Source organism: Lampris incognitus, chromosome 11 (genome assembly GCF_029633865.1).
Source record: "Lampris incognitus isolate fLamInc1 chromosome 11, fLamInc1.hap2, whole genome shotgun sequence".
Taxonomy (NCBI): Eukaryota; Metazoa; Chordata; class Actinopteri; order Lampriformes; family Lampridae; genus Lampris; species Lampris incognitus.
Genome location: NC_079221.1, coordinates 42,547,746 through 42,564,539, shown reverse-complemented (window position 1 = coordinate 42,564,539; position 16,794 = coordinate 42,547,746). Strand labels below are relative to the sequence as shown.

The 16,794-nt window shown below is 46.6% G+C and overlaps 1 protein-coding gene across 2 annotated transcripts in view; it reads right to left on the bottom strand.

Annotated features, from left to right (window-relative positions):
* The window catches only part of stxbp5l (syntaxin binding protein 5L), a 325,667-nt gene that overhangs the window by 42,052 nt on the left and 266,821 nt on the right, over window positions 1-16,794 (bottom strand). The window contains exons 18-20 of one of the 2 annotated variants that reach the window (XM_056289509.1): window positions 14,074-14,228; window positions 12,201-12,269; window positions 10,442-10,507 (exon numbers count right to left, since the gene is read on the bottom strand). In XM_056289509.1, the coding sequence (XP_056145484.1) occupies window positions 10,442-10,507; window positions 12,201-12,269; window positions 14,074-14,228 (290 nt within the window). The remainder of the gene's footprint in view (window positions 1-10,441; window positions 10,508-12,200; window positions 12,270-14,073; window positions 14,229-16,794) is intronic. The other variant, XM_056289510.1, reaches the window with a different exon arrangement.

Genomic DNA, 16,794 nt, shown 5'->3' with positions numbered 1-16,794 from the left:
CTGGACTGTAGTGGCTGGTTCTCAGACTGGCCACAGGCTCTGGCAGGACGCGGGGGTCATTGTGAAGGGAGGGTGGGTAATGAACTAGAATAGGAGATCCGACAGAACAGACACAGACTATTCAGGGCAAGGGGGGGGAGAGACAAACATCTGGTGAACTGGGGAAAGAGAAACTTGCAGACAACAGTGATGAGAACAGTCAGTTTACAGGTCATACTAAAACAGTTTAGAACAGAGATAATAACTAGCAGAATATTCAAGCAGAACTATGATATTGAAAAAAAAACACCTAATTCCACCACCAATTCCACTACTACAACACCTATCTACAACATTTACTACTACTACCACAACAGACAGACATCACACATATCACTTGTGATCACTGCAGAGTTGCAGGTGCATTCATAACAGTCAGTTGGTCAGTTAGTACATACACACTTCATACAGCAGCATAGAAGACAGCAATATATTTATGCTCAGTTCGTCATTCCTCAAACTGTCAGCCTCTGCACCAGCAGAGGGAGACCTGCGGGTGACTTGCACCAGCAAACCCCATCAGTAATGAAACAAAACGCACAATGCAACTTTCAAACAGAACCCCACATGAAACCAGTTTCTTCAGCTATTTTTTTTATTTTTTTCCCCCCAATTGTACTTAGCCAATTACCCCACTCTTCCGAGCCGCCCCGGTCTCTGCTCCACCCCCTCTGACGATCTGGGGAGGGCTGTGGACTACCACCTGCCTCCTCCGATACAAGTGGAGTCACCAGCCACTTCTTTTCACCTGACAGTGAGGAGTTTCCCCAGGGGGGACGTAGCGCATGGGAGGATCACGCTACTACCCCCAGTTCCCCCTTCCCCCCTGAACAGGCGCCCTGACCGACCAGAGGAGGCGCTAGTGCAGCGACCAGGACACATACCCGCATCCGGCTTCCCACCCGCAGACACGGCCAATTGTGTCCGTACGGGCCGCCCGACCAAGCCGGAGGTAACACGGGGATTCGATCCGGTGATCCCGGTGTTGGTAGGCAACGGAATAGATTGCCACGCCACCCGGACGCCCATGTCTTCAGCTATTTATTTGATGTGACTTAAATCTCCCAGAACTACTGCTTAACCCCACCTTGAAGATAGAGAGAAAAAAAAGCAAAACAAACTCAAGACAGAAGAAAAGTAGTTTAGTTGAAAGGTTGTGGAGCGGCGGCTGCGACCAGCCAGCGCAGCTGCCATCAGGCGCTCTGGAAAAGTGCACTGTAACATCTGAGCATCACCACCTCCTCTGTGTCGCCGCCACCTCCCAAACCCCCCCTTCTAAATATATCCTCCCGGGTCAGCGCCGCTTGCTGTTATCTGAGCTTGTTAGCCTGACTGACTGGACCCGGTCAAGCTATTCTCCTCACAGACACACACCGACTGTCAGCCCACCCGAGAAAGGCACCATGTAACCCCAAATAAAACAGCATGCCATGGAGTGAGAAGTAATTATAAATAGGAAAAACAAAAAAAATGATATGGTGGACAGAACACTTTCAGAGAGGAGCAGCGCCAATTAGTGGGCCTAAAGACAAAAGGAGCCGATGTGTTTTGTGTTTGTGTGTGTGTGTGTGTGTGTGTGGGGGGGTGGTGGTGGCAGACAGACACCCTACAGTCACAAAGAAGGGCAGAGGATGACATCATCTGAGAGAAAGAAAGAAACCATGTGCTCTTTGACTACTGCTGAAAAGCTGCGCTCCTCATCGGTCAATTCAAACGGGTCTTTTAAAAAGGCAAGACGGCATCGACGCGGCAAAATGAAATACGGCGAAAAACTGGGACATGCATCATAAACGCTTCCCCCCTCGTATTGTTCCCCCTTAATCCATTTTCCTATTTACCCTCTGTTAATCAAACAGCAGTTCATTTGAAGGGTGTTACCCCACATCTGATCTGCTGACACCGCTGGCAGCCAGCCAAATGTGGAACAGGATACTGCCAATATTATGACCAGCATCATGCAGGATCATCTCTCCTCCGTTTCTATTGTCACTCTTTTCTTTATAACTATGAAATGACAATCCTGTAACGGGATAGCCCATCTGACATCTCCTCCACACCGCAGTACCGATGCCCTCTCTGTAAATCATCGTTACTCATCCATCCATCCATCCATTATCCAAACTGCTTATCCTGCTCTCAGGGTTGCGGGGATGCTGGAGCCTATCCCAGCAGTCATTGGGTGGCAGGCGGGGAGACACCCTGGACCGGCCACCAGGCCATCACAGGGCAAAAGTCCCTGGTGTCTTCCTTCTCACTTACACCCTCCTCAAGATTGTTCTGGCGAGCCAATGCTTGCATGGCGAGATGTGAGCTCACACAGGAATGACATCTTTGGAGTCCAACACTGTAGCAAACACACAGCTTATGCCCTCGGATGAAAATAGCAACGCTGCCATCAACAAAATGTGATAAGCTCTTCAAAAATGTACCCCTAGTTGCTGCACCATGCAAACTTTACGTTCTCCTTGAGATAAACGGACAAATTAATCTGCAGCCAATGGCATCTGTTATATAAAGATAAGCCCTGGTCAGTCTGTGTTTAGTTTAGTTCAGTGCTTCAGCTCACTCCATTCGATGCCATGGTATATTCCCTCTCACGTACTTCACATTATACATTCTGAACTGGTAGCTTGCAGGTATCGAATGCATTTCTTGCCTCTTGACCAAAAAAAACAAAAACAGATGTGATTTACATAAGGTCTCTCCTAATCCGTGCATGCAAATATTGTGCTTTTCCTCTCTCCATGGACAGTGTGCCAACAGCACAAATTGACCATCCGGATAAACGTTTTACCCCTGGGAAAGAAGAAATTGCTTTGGAAAGGAAATCTGTCAGGTGCCTGGTGACACCTTAATATAGTCATTCCAGGGCTTTTAAGTCTAAATAAGATTCATTCCAGTTGCCTATGAGAGTCCTGTCTAAAATAGCATAAAAACGGCACTTTGCGAGTTGCAAGTGCTTCCTGACCTTCAAACATTCACTAAACACGTGCAAAACAAATCACTGTTTATATGTCTTAAATTTGTGAACATTTCGAGGTGTGCTGGTATATGGAAATAAAATCGTGGTTTTAGTGAAAATGCATGCAGGACAAGCTGTGACTGTGTACTCAGATTTGTGAATGTATAGTCGTGTTTTTAAATGTTTGAAACCCTGCCAGTGCATTCATAGTGCCGGTCCCAAGCCTGGATAAATGGGGAGCGTTGCATCAGGAAGGACATCCGGCATAAAACCTTTGCCAAATCAAATATGTGGATCATAAATCAGGTTTCCATACCACATCAATCAAGGCCCGGGTTACCAACAACCACCACCGGTACTGTTGGCCAGCAGGGTGCCGGTGGAAACTATGCTACTGTTGGGTGAAGGAGAAAGAGAGGGAGAACACATGTCCAGATGCAGCGGGAGAGGAGGAAGGGTAGGAGTGTGGAGGTGAGAGTCGGAACTTTGAATGTTGGCATAATGACTGGTAAAGGGAGAGAACTGGCTGATGCACATATAAGATATGATGGAGAGAAGGAGAGTAGATATACTGTGTGCAAGAGACCAGGTGGAAGGGGAGTAAGGCTAGGGACATCAGAAGTGGGTGTAAACTCTTATACAATGGTGCGAATGGGAGGAAAAATGGGCTAGGGGTAATTCTGAAGGAAGAGTATGTTAAGAGTTGTTTGGAGGTGAAAAGTGTCAGACAGAGTGATGAGCATGAAGCTGGAAATCGAAGGTGTGATGATGAATGTTATCAGCGCATATGCCCTGCAAGTTGGGTGTGAGATGGAAGAGAAAGAAGAATTCTGGAGTGAGTTGGATGACGTGGTGGAGCGTGTACCCAAGGAGGAGAGAGTGGTGATTGGAGTGGATTTCAATGGCCATGTTGGTGAAGGAAACAGAGGTCATGAGGAGGTAATGGGTAGGTATGGGGTCAAGGAGAGGAAGGACAGATGGTGGTGGATTTTGCAAAAAGGGTGGAAATGGCTTTGGTGAATACATATTTCAAGAAGAGGGAGGAACTCAGGGTGATGTATAAGAGTGGAGGAAAGAGCACACAGGTGGACTATATCTTATGTAGAAGGTGCAATCTGAAAGGGATTGGAGACTGCAAGGTGGCATGGGGGAACGTAGCTAGGCAGCATCGGATGGTGGTCTGTAGGATGACTTTAGAGACCAAGAAGAGGAAGAGAGTGAAGGCAGAGCCGAAGATCAAATGGAGGAAACGAAACTGAAGAAGGAAGACGGTTGTGTGGAGTTCAGGGAGGCGTTAAGACAGGCACTGGGTGGTAGTGAAGAGTTGCCGAATGGCTGGACAACTACCGTGGAAATAGTGAGGGAGACAGCTAGGAAGGTACTTGGTGTGTCATCTGGACAGATGCAGGAAGACAAGGAGGAATGAGGAAGTACAGCAAAGTATACAGAGGAAGAGGCAGGCAAAGAAGAAGTGGGATAGTCAGAGCGATGAGGAAATTGACAGGAGTACAAGGAGATGCAGTGTAAAAGCAAAGAGAGAGGTGGCAAAGGAAAAGGAAAAGGAAAAGGCGTATGGTGAGTTGTATGACAGGTTAGACACTAAGGAAGGAGAAAAGGACTTGTATCGATTGGCTCGACAGAGGGACTGAGCTGGGAAGGATGTGCAGCAGGTTAGGGCGATGAAGAATAGAGATGGAAATGTGCTGACAAGCGAGGAGAGTGTGGTGAGAAGGTGGAAGGAGTACTTTGAGGGACTGATGAATGAAGAAAATGAGAGCAAGAGAGAGAGAGAGAGAGAAGGTTGGATGATGTGGGGATAGTGAATCAGGAAGTGCGGTGGATTAGCAAGGAGGAAGTGAGGACAGCTATGAAGAGGATGAAGAGTGGAAAGGCAGTTGGTTCAGATGACATACCTGTGGAGGTATGGAGATGTTTAGGAGAGATGGCAGTGGGGTTTTTAACTAGATTGTTTAACACAATCTTGGAAAGTGAGAGGATGCCTGAGGAGTGGAGAAGAAGCATACTGGTACCGATTTTCAAGAATAAGGGCGATGTGCAGAACTGTAGCAACTACAGAGGTATAAAGTTGATCAGCCACAGCATGAAGATTTGGGAAAGAGTAATAGAAGCTAGGTTAAGAGGAGAGGTGATGATTAGCGAGCAGCAGTATGGTTCCATGCCAGGAAAGAGCACCACAGATGTAATGTTTGCTTTGAGAATGTTGATTGAGAAGGATAGAGAAGGTCAGAAGGAGTTGCACTGTGTCTTTGTGGACTTAGAGAGAGCATGAGACAGGGTGCCGAGAGAGGAGGTGTGGTATTGTATGAGGAAGTCGGGAGTTGCAGAGAAGTATGTAGGAGTGGTGCAGGATATATATGAGGGAAGTGTGACAGTGGTGAGGTGTGTGGTTGGAATGACAGATGGTTCAAGTTGGAGGTGGGATTACATCAAGGATCGGCTCTGGGCCCTTTCTTGTTTGCAATAGTGATGGACAGGTTGACGGACAAGATCAGGCGGGAGTCTCCATGGACTATGATGCCCATGGATGACACTGTGATCTGTAGCGAGAGTAGGGTGCAGGTTGCAGAGAGCCTGGAGAGGTGGAGGTATGCACTGGAAAGAAGAGGAATGAAAGTCAGTAGGAGCAAGATGGAATATATATATGAATGCAAGGGAGGACAGCAAAATGGTCAGGATGCAAGTAGATGAAGTGATGAAGGCGAGTGAGTTTAAATACTTGGGCTCAACTGTTCAAAGTAACGGGGAGTGCGGAAGAGAGGTGAGGAAGAAAGTTCAGGCAGGGTGGAGTGGGTGGAGAAGAGTGTCAGGAGTGATTTGTGACAGAAGGGTACCAGCAAGGGTGAAATGGAAAGTTTACAAGATGGCTTTGAGACCATCTATGTTATATGGATTGGAGACGGTGGCACTGATGAAAAGACAGGAGGTGGAGCTGGAGGTGGCAGAGTTGAAGATGCTAAGATTTTCACTGGGAGTAACGAAGAAGGACAGGATTATGAACGAGTATATTAGAGGGACAGCTCAGGTTGGACGGTTTGGAGACAAAGCAAGAGAGACAAGATTGAGATGGTTTGGACATGTGTGGAAGACAGTATATTGGGAGAAGGATGCAGAATATGGAGCTGCCAGGGAAGAGGAAAAGAGGAGGTTTATGGATGTGGTGATGGAGGACATGCAGGTGGCTGACGTGACAGAGGAAGATGCAGAGGACAGGAAGAGATGGAAACAGATGATCCGCTGTGGCGACCCCTAACGGGAGCAGCCGCAAGTAGTAGTAGTAGTAGTAGTAGTAGTCATATTTGTAAAAGTGCATTCTATATGTGTAGACTTGTATCGTAACCTCTGAAAAGGGATCCTAATTATTAATTAACATTAATTATAACAATGCTCTATGAATGCATGTCACAACTGCAAACCTAAATAAGCAGCATGAGTCGCTTCTGTTTTAATGGGATGGGCTCACCTGCTATCACATGTTAGTGGTAACAGCACTAAACTAACCAGTGGGGCGCTGTTAAACAATATTTGTGGAACTCGTGGATCCAGTTTATATTCCCATAAATTACAAAACTGAAGATCCACAGCCCGATGACAGAGACATGTAACAACAGAAAGAGCACCTAGTTTATGCAAATATCAACATAATAACATTGAACACTGAACGGTAATAAAATAATGAGCAATAAGTCAGAAATAACGTCCTAATTTTATTTCCATACTGGTGGTATAGCCAGATACTAAGCACATAGCAGGTATGGTCCGGCCCTTTCATACATGTCATTCCCTTTCTCTCTAGTCTTTACTTACTGCTGTTCGACTTTTACTATTCTGTCACAATGAAGCCTACAACTGCCCAAAATATTATATATATATAAATAAAAAGAAATCAGTGAACATCACAAATTGGTAATGTTGAAAAAAAGTAGTTTGTAAAAAGCCTTTTTTGATTATGTAAATCTACCAAAAAAGTAAAGACACAAACACCCCTCCGCTAAAACGTAAAGCTCAGTCCTTAATCAGTTATTACCGTGTCAATAGGGGTTAGTAGGGTTAGCTAGTATATACCCCACACAGCCTTATCCAGCAGTCAGTACTTCAGCAACACAACTCACCTGTCTCTTCCTTTCATACTGCAGGCTACTTTTCACAGTTTGCTATCCTACATATACTTCCTTCTTCTGAGAGAACACTTTTCAATGCATCACTTGCATGCCCCCCCCACTTTTTTTACCCCCCCTTTCCCCCCCAATTGTATCCGGCCAATTACCCCACTCTTCCGAGCCATCCCGGTCACTGCTCCACCCCCTCTGCTGATCCGGGGAGGGCTGCAGACTACCACATGCCTCCTCCGATACATGTGGAGTCGCCAGCTGCTTTTTTTCACCTGACAGTGAGGAGTTTCACCAGGGGGATGTAGCATGTGGGAGGGTCACGCTATTCCCCCCAGTTCCCCCTTCCCCCCCTGAACAGGCGCACCGACCGACCAGAGGAGGCACTACTGCAGTGACCAGGACACGTACCTACATCCGGTGTCCCACCCGCAGACACGGCCTATTGTGTCTGTAGGGACGCCCGACCAAGCCGGAGGTAACACGGGGACTCGAACCGGCGATCCCCATGTTGGTAGGCAACAGAATAGACCGCCACACCACCTGGACGCCCCCTCACGCATGCTACTTGACCTTTAAGGTTTTATCTACTCTGCTTTTTTCTGAGACCAAACCACCCCCTGTGGTGGATATGCTGCGAAACGTTCTCCCCCCCATCTCTTCCGTCTCGCCTCTCTATTTCCCACACCGCAGACAGAATCACTCTCTTTATAACTATCCCTTTTTTCCCCTTTCTCTCTGCTTCTTTTCCCAATATGCCAAACCACGCATTTGAGGCTACTTTTCTCTGTTTGCTATCCCTCATGGTTAAGGCTGGGTGTTTGTCACGGAAAATATTGACTAAAGTCACGGAGCAATCACGGCAAAGTTGTAGACAATCACGGAAAACTGAAAAGAAAGAGGCAGAAATCACGGAGTGTTTTAAATAGCTTGAATGTATTCAATTAACCAAGAGATCTCATGCACAGCAGTGGTAAATTATTGAAATAACATGTGCAACTGTAGCAACAGTAACAAGTGCTTGAATAAATTTTTTTTTTTTTTTTAAAAACAGCGGGCAGTTGCCCGCCGTTTGCCTCGTCAGCAACAATGCTAATTCCGTCACAAACTTTGAGTTTGTCTTTGATCTCGTTCACGTGTTTCACGAATATGCTAGGCAGGTGGGTGCGTCGGAGTTGACAGGCACTTGGAATTACTCCGATGTCGCGGAGATGGCTTTCCAGACAGGACTTTAGGCCAACATTGTCGGGTGTGTGTAAGGGGATGTTGGCTGAAGTGGAAGCTTCTGTAAGTTTAATTACCTCACTCTGTCTATGCAATTGTGCGGTTGTTTTAGCTTGAAACAGCTCTGACACAGTTTTCTGCAGTTTTCGGCTCTTCTCGGTTTCAATGGCCCGATCTGCGGTTTTCTTTTTATGGACGTTTGTCTGCAAATGCTTGTCGCAACTTGCTTTTTGAGTGTAGTCCACCGGGATGTTACACACTGAGCAAAATAACAAACCACCGCTGACAAGAAAAGTTTGTTCTGGGTATTGTAGGGGTCGTGCTTTAGCGCAGTGGTTCTCAACCTTTTTGGGGTCCTGGACCCCCTGCGTATTTTTGATCTACCCTGAGGACCCCCTCCACCTGATCTTGGGGGAGGGGGGTTGCAATTTGATAGAAACAGTAGAAACTGCATTTTAAATTGCATTATAGCATTTATTCACTCTTTGGGGCAAAAGTAAGAGCTTTAAGTTGTAACTTAGATATAGTTAACAAAACAGAATATGTATGCAGTAACTTTCAGATATATGTAACAAAACAGAATTCTTATGCAGTAACTTTCAGATATATGTAACAGAACAGAATATGTATTCGGTAACTTTCAGATATATGTAACAACAGAATTTTTATGCAGTAACTTTTAACAATGCAAACGGGAGCGAGATCTCTTATTAAAATACAATAAATTACACTTGTGAAACAGATGTAATTAGAGAAAAAAGTCCTGTTACCCTGTATAGTTTAGGTAGATAAAGGTCTCAGTCACATTTGAGTAAAATAATCCTATTTCTATAAATGTTATAGGATCTTTTTTTTAAAGATATTTTATTTTCGCGGACCCCTTGCAATTACACCACGGACCACTAGGGGTCCGCGGACCCCCGGTTGAGAACCACTGCTTTAGCGGAGGTCTTTGCAGTTTTACCCATTTTGAAGCTTTTGATCGGACCGTGACTAACGTTTGCTGTTCATTCATTCGCACTTCTAACGTAACCATGGGAACGTAACATTACACTGTAAACTTCCGCTAATTGGGACAATCTATGGGTCGGAGTGTAGGTCAAAATGTACAATGCTAGGCTTTATGCGGTTCAGAAGTGATGGTTAAAATGCTTAGTGCCTATACAGATCACACTGTAGGCTACGTTAACATTGACAGTTAGGCTACCATTCAAAACTGTAGAAAAATCACGGAAAGCACTAAAAACTGGGGAAATCGCGGACATGGCAAAAAAATGGCGAGAATCACGGAATCCGTGACACCCGCGACTTCCGTGACAAACACCCAGCCTTGCTCATGGTACCCTGTTTTGCTCTTATGCAAAAAAAAAGAAGAAGAAAAAAAAAGACAAGAATTAAAATGAAACTGCAGCTCTATCACACAACATGTTGCTACAGCCGGTCATCTCCGAGCACAGGAGAACAAGAAGCGAGGGAGAGTGAGGAAGAGGAAGGAAGAGCGAGAGAGACAGAGCGAAATAGAGAGAGAGGAAAAGAGATCCAGAATCAATTACGCAGCATTTATAGTCTTAAAAGATGTGTTGTCTTCCCCCCGCTTACCCTTAGACATTACACACACACACACACACACACACACACACACACCAAGTGCAAACACAAACAAGCACAGCTGCTTTGCAGAAATACATCAACAAGGTCCAGACTTGTGCAGACATGCACGGCTCTAACTACACATCTTCTCACTGGTAGCAGAAGCAGCACAGCCTCGCTAATCGTAGCCATTTACGGCGGCGTCCCATGCTACAGCGGGAGTGTTTGACATTTCCTTCAATGCTACAACATTAGCATTAGCTGGTAGAGTTGGCGTTTTACACAGGGACCATTCACATCACGTAAGGATGCTCAGGTGACAGGTGACAAGGGTCCACATCCAGAGGTGGCAGTCACATCCCCACAAGGCTTCGTGGTGCCCAGATAGGGGAAGGTAAGTGCTGCAGTGTTTATGGAACACCACGGTTGTGTGTGTGTGTGTGTGTGTGTGTGTGTGTGTGTGTGTGTGTGTGTGTGTGTGTGTCAGTGTTTGTGTTACCTGAGGTGGGCGACTTGCTTCTCTCCATGTCAGTGGACTGCTGGTTGTCCGAGAGTTCGGTAAGGCCTGCAGCAGCAGCCGGCCGAGAGGAGCAGGGAGTGGGACAGACACATGTTAGGTCAGTTTAACACCCTGTCAGCCATGTCCACTTGACAGAAACAGACAATGCAGGGGTCAGCCATACACAACCTGAAGAACCTGCTTGGATGGACTGCCTTTTTGCAACAGTCCTGAATACATTCATTTTACTTCCAATTCGATATTTACGAGTCTCTAGTGATGTACGATATGAAAGGAGTCATTGTCTTGACAGATGTTTACATCTGCTTCTCGCCCTCTGCATCTCTCAGTTTTCTGGACTACATTTCACAGGATCTACCTTGTTCTCCAGGAGCAGTATGGCTGAAAAAAAACAAAAACACAAACAAACAAAACACCAAGTCTCATGTGGCCTGCACCGCACTCCTTTCAGCGTATCTTATCCGTTTTTATTCAACCACTCTGCCTACTAAGTATGTTGAAATGGCACCGAGACTGAAACTATCATGTATCTCTGCAGTGCAAACCTCATATGAAAAGCTACACACAATCAGAATGTGAACTGACACAAACACACATCTGATCTGAGCAAGATCAAACGGATCTCGGATCAGATTTATCGAGCACAAGCCAAGATGCAGAGTCACACATGCTCACTTGTTCAAAACTGAAAAAGCCACAACAGCGGAAATGTCCAGCCCCCATATTCTACTTTTTCTCTGTTTATCCTTGTGTGGTGTTCAAGCTGAATTTCTTACGGCTTCATTAACAGCCTCAGAGTGTTGCCACACTGCAAAACCTGCATGATTTTATTTATTTATTTAGAGATACTTTATTGATCCCTGTAGGGAAATTATACTCTGCATTTAACCCATCCTAGCTGTGTAGCTAGGAGCAGTGGGCAGCCGCCGTGCAGCACCCGGGGACCAACTCCAGTTCCTCTCGCCATGCCTCGGTCTGGGGCACAGACAGGAGCACTAACCCTAATATGCATGTCTTCTTTTGATGGTGGGGGAAACCCACCGCGGGCACGGGGAGAACATGTAAACTCCACACAGAGGACGACCTGGGATGACCCCCCAAGGTTGGACAAGCCCGGGGTTCGAACCCAAGAACCTTCTTGCTGTGAGGCGACAGCGCTAACCACTGCGCCACCGTGCTGCCCAATCCATCCTGTCCCATGATTTGGGGAGTCCGCTCCACGTCTTTCGAAATGGCCAGCACAATTTGTTAATGAGTTTCCAAAAAAAAATGAAGTGGATTTCTGTTAAACCTTAATTCGGGTGTTAAATTATGAATCCTTTTATAATCAGCAGCCAGAAGTGCACATTATACTTTGACTGGGCCGAGCGCCCCTATGGGAGTGTCTCCAACTCGCTATATGAGCTGCAGTTAAAACTTCGATAAAATGGGGGCTAAAATTATTGATCATGTCCCTGTTGGACAGAAACCTCAAAGGAGAGACACTGGTCAGAGGAACCGAGTGCTGGACACGGCTGCAACAGGACAGATGCTGGGCTACTGAAACTGACCCTGGCTCTGTTGAGATGTAGCTGCTGGCAAAGCCAAATCCTAATGTTATTTCGCCCAGTCCTATTGATCCCTTCCTTTCCAACCTGACTCCAGTACCCCACCCCCTAGCCCCACATTGCCCTTTGCCCTTTTCATTCCAGCCCCATCCCCCTGCCAGTCCCTTAGCTTGAAGGAATGCCCCACTTACTCTGGTAGGACGTACGGATCCTTTTCTTTGAATCTGAATAAAAGTTAGACAGGCCGCGCATGCAAAATTCTGTCAGGCAGGCCCACATGCCCCCACACCAGCAGCCACAGAGTCAGGAAAGGTGGGACGAATGGAGGGTGGGAAGAAGGGAGGGAGGGGAGAGAGAAGAACACACAGGCTTAGAGTGTGAAAAGAAAGTGAGAGCAAGCAGCAACCCAGTTAGTGTAAAGGGAGGACAAAGAGATATTGGGCTCCTCTAACAAACCCCAGGGATGTGATCGGTCCGTTTGCACAATTTGGGAGAATCAAACTACCGTATCAGCATTCAAAAAAGCCCATCCACATGACAACAAATACCTTGCAGGGCTTTATGAGATAAGCAGTTTCTGTGGAAACAAATCTGGTTGAAGTTCTTTGTCTCAGGTCTAAAGAGAGCTTACCGATACTCTTTTTTGGCAATAATAAAGTTAAAATTTTTCATTAAAAAACGTATTTCAAAATCCACAGGGTAACAAACTGTCATATTGCATATAACGAAACATCAGTTTATATGTGATGGACACACTTAACCCAACGCACACGGAAATACGTGCGGCTCAAAACAGCTAAAAGATGGTCCTTCACGGACGGAGTTGACACAGAAGACAGAACGGTGGAAACGGACAAGGACAGATATTTACTTTTTGGAGGTTTTCTTACTTCCACCGATTGATTTTAGATGATGCAATCCAGAGAGTCCAGAGCGCCGACTGATGCGGCGGTCAATAAATGCGGCTTATGCAACGGTGAATAAAAGGAGGGCTTTAAAGCCAAAGCCACCGTCCACCCACCTCAGTTTTTCGCTCACACAAAGGCCCGGGTACGTGCGAGGCTTTTTCCAGGTGCGCTGGTGGGGACTTACGTAATGAAAGAAAAAATACTAAACCCCCCTGCGGTGGTTTTGAAAACCTAAAACATTAAATCTTTGGCTGCTGCTACGCCCTTGAATTCAAAGGTTAGCTTAAGGTCGCGGCTCATCTTCACCGGGGAGTGTGAACGTCTTCTGCAAACGTGTCTCTGGGAGCGCGTGTACACCCAGGAGGATGCACGGTGTTCAAATTCGGAGGCCATCACTTGCCTAAAATTGCAGCAGACAAAGGGGGGTGGTGGTGGTGGTGGTGGGGGGGGGGGGGGCAGAATCTAAGGAGAGACTTTGGCGGCTGTGCGACTAGAGATCTGCACCCAAGCTGGCCTATCAACGGAAAAGAAGACGGGGGGAGGGGGGGGGTCAGACAACATGCATAGTAATGCCACAGTAGAATGACAAAACAGGCTGGACACATGCACCTCGTATCGACAGGGCCGGTCTGTGAGGAGAAACGTCACATCTGGACGGACCAGTGAGTTTATTGTGTGTACATTGTGAGAGACAGAATGTGGAGGAGAACTAAGGGGGGGGGTGTAGGAAGAGAAAAATTAGACAAAAAAAGGAGAATTAAGAGGTGAGAGGACTCGGAAGAAGAGTAGGATGAGGCCGAAGGAGGAAAGGAGAGATGGAAGGAGATAAGTAAGTAGAAACAGAAGGACAGAAAGAGCAGAAAACAGCTCAGAGAGACTGAACGGGGGATTGTGGCTTTGCCAAAAGTTATAAACAGCAAATATAAATAGAGACAGAGAGAGGAGGAAGAGGAGGGTGAAGAAAATACAGTAAAGATGGACAGAAGATGGGTGTGTGTGTTCTTATATGAAGCTAATGTGTATGTCATCCAAACAGTGTCTCATGCATTTGCGTGTTAAGATCCTACGTGTATGTTCTCGTGTTTATGTGTGTGTGTATGTCTGTTGTTTTTCTGCTGGCGTATGTTGTTTTCTGTCGGTTGGGCAGGTGTTCTGCTACCTGAGGTGGACTGTCTGTTTCTGCGGGGGGAGCGGGTGAGGCGCTGGTAGGGGTCAGCAGCTCCGTACAGGTCCAGGGTTGACATACACAACAAGATGGTCTTCTGCAGGTAGTCCACCACCGCAAGGCCATTACAGTTCCCAAACGCAAGACTGGACACACAGACACAGCAAGTAGGTACGGGTACAAACAGAGAGGTAAAAAGGGACACAGATGTTTGGACATAAACATGCATATAGGTGGGAGTGTCGTCACGTGGATTACATTGACAGACAGAAAGAGACAGACAGAAAGAGAGAGAAATTCACCCTTTAGGATTTAGCAGGTTTGTGTGTGTGTGTGTGTGTGAGCGGGAGTGTGCATGCGTTGTCCCCATGCTTAAAAATGCAGAGGAGAAATAAAGTAAATGATTCAAACATGAGTGAAACTGCACAAAAAGGCCTTTAAAAGAGTCATTGGTTAAGGTATTGATTTTGCCAAGCTCTCCGCAAGTCACATCTAACCTATGTAAAATGGATTCTCCACTGAGGCATTAAACTCCACAGTTCATCCATCGATCCATCATCCAAACCATTTATCCTGCGCTCAGGGTCGCGGGAGTGCTGGAGCCTATCCCAGCATTCACTGGGCAGAAGGTAGGGATACACTCTGGACAGGTCACCAGTCCATCTCAGAACAGACACATTCACACCTAGGGACAATTTAGTGCGGCCGATCCACATTACTTACATGTCTTTGGACTGTGGGAGGAAACCGGAGCACCCGGTGGAAACCCACACAGACACAGGGAGAACACACAGACTCCACACAGAGGACGACCCGGGACGACACCCAAGGTTGGGACTTCCCCGGGGCTTGAACCCAGGACCTTCTTGCTGTGAGGCAACCACGCTAACTGTGCCACCGTGCCATCTGACTGCGCTAACCACTGCGATCCACTGCAAACGCCACAACTGTTCATCCCTAGTCTCTTAAACCAGCCTGTAACTCCACAACACTCAGAGCCAGTCTGTTATTCAGCCTGTTCAAAACTCAGCAGGAGTCGGAAGAGAACCTCCTCCGGAAGCTACCGCGTTGCACCGAAAGAGCTCATCAGACCGGAGAAGTATTTCGACCAATCACGACAGTGTTCATGGAAACATATTCCCCTTGGAAACATAACCGAGGCAGGTCGTCGTAAGCACAGTCCAGATCACAATGCTTGCAGCATGCTAGCTGAGCATGGTTCATAGCTGCAATGCTTCACAGTCAACATGATGGAACATGGATCTGCTCCACTGACTGAATCGGTGAAAGAAGATGCCGATAACGTTAAACGTAATTTGACATACTAATTTGTTTCCCAGTAGGAATTATTAACATGGGAAACTGATGTAAGGGAATTAGTGTGATGACTCACTTCCAACAGGAGCTACAGAAAACCTGAATCACAGACGGGGGGGTTGGCGGAAGCCTCCCCATCTGGCATGGGAGACTACGGTATCCCAGATGTAGTGATGTAATCGAAGAGAGATAACAATGTCATGTTTCTTAGTATCCCCCCCCCCCTTTTCCTCCCCAATTGTATCCGGCCAATTACCCCACTCTTCCAAGCCATCCCGGTGACTGCTCCACCCCCTCTGCTGATCCGGGGAGGTCTGCAGATCTGTCGCCAGCCGCTTCTTTTCACCTGACAGTGAGGAGTTTCACCAGGGGGACGTAGCACGTTGGAGGATCACGCTATTCCCCCCCGGTCGCCCTCCCCCCCTGAACAGGCGCCCCGACCGACCAGAGGAGGCGCTAGTGCAGCGACCAGGACACATACGTACCCACATCTGGCTGCCCACCCACAGACACAGCCAATTGCGTCTGTAGGGACGCCTGACCGAGCCGGAGGTAACACAGGGATTTGATCCAGCGATTCCCGTGTTGGTAGGCAACGAAATAGACCACAATGCTACCTGGATGAACTCTTAGTATTTCTACTACCAGGATCTAGTCTGTAAATGTCTTAGGCAAGGCGAGGCAAATTATTTGTATAGCACATTTCAGCAATAAGGTAAATCAAATCAATTTGTTTTTTTACATAAACCATAAAAGGCATCAAGACAAAATATAAGGTCTGTCTTATTAGTTTGTCTTATTATTTTGTCTTATTAGTTTGTCTTATTAGCATGAGTTATTCGTTTTCTAACCAAGGACACTCAAGTCACTGCACATATTTCAAAAAATAACATGGCTCCAGTTTATCTGGTGCATTCTGTAAGAGCAGGGATGGCATTTCTTTTTGCAAATGTTGACATCTTATCCTAGAATTTGACTCATATTATTTTTCTCTCCTGTGTTTTCTTTTCTTTTCTTGTGCAGCCACTGTAAAGCACTTTTACAAGAGAAAGCGCACAACACAGCTGTATTGGCAAAAGCTCCAGAGAAATAAATGTGACTTGCAGTACAAGTGCAGTCCCCAGTAGCTACAGACCAGTCTCACACACCATCACCATGCTGGCCTGAGACAGGCAGTAAGGACTAGTTGCTGTTTTTTCTGTGTCTTTGGGCATGTTTTCCTACTGAAATGAGCAGTAAAGAGCAGAATGAGTTGGCGGGGTAAAAATCAAGGGGAAAAAATTGGGGGGTAAATGATAGATAAAAGGGGGGCAGGGAACGACAAAAGCTGTTTCAAGCTCCCGTACAGGCATCCATTTTCTAGCTGAGCTGCAGAGGAGCAGTTAGTGTGGTTTT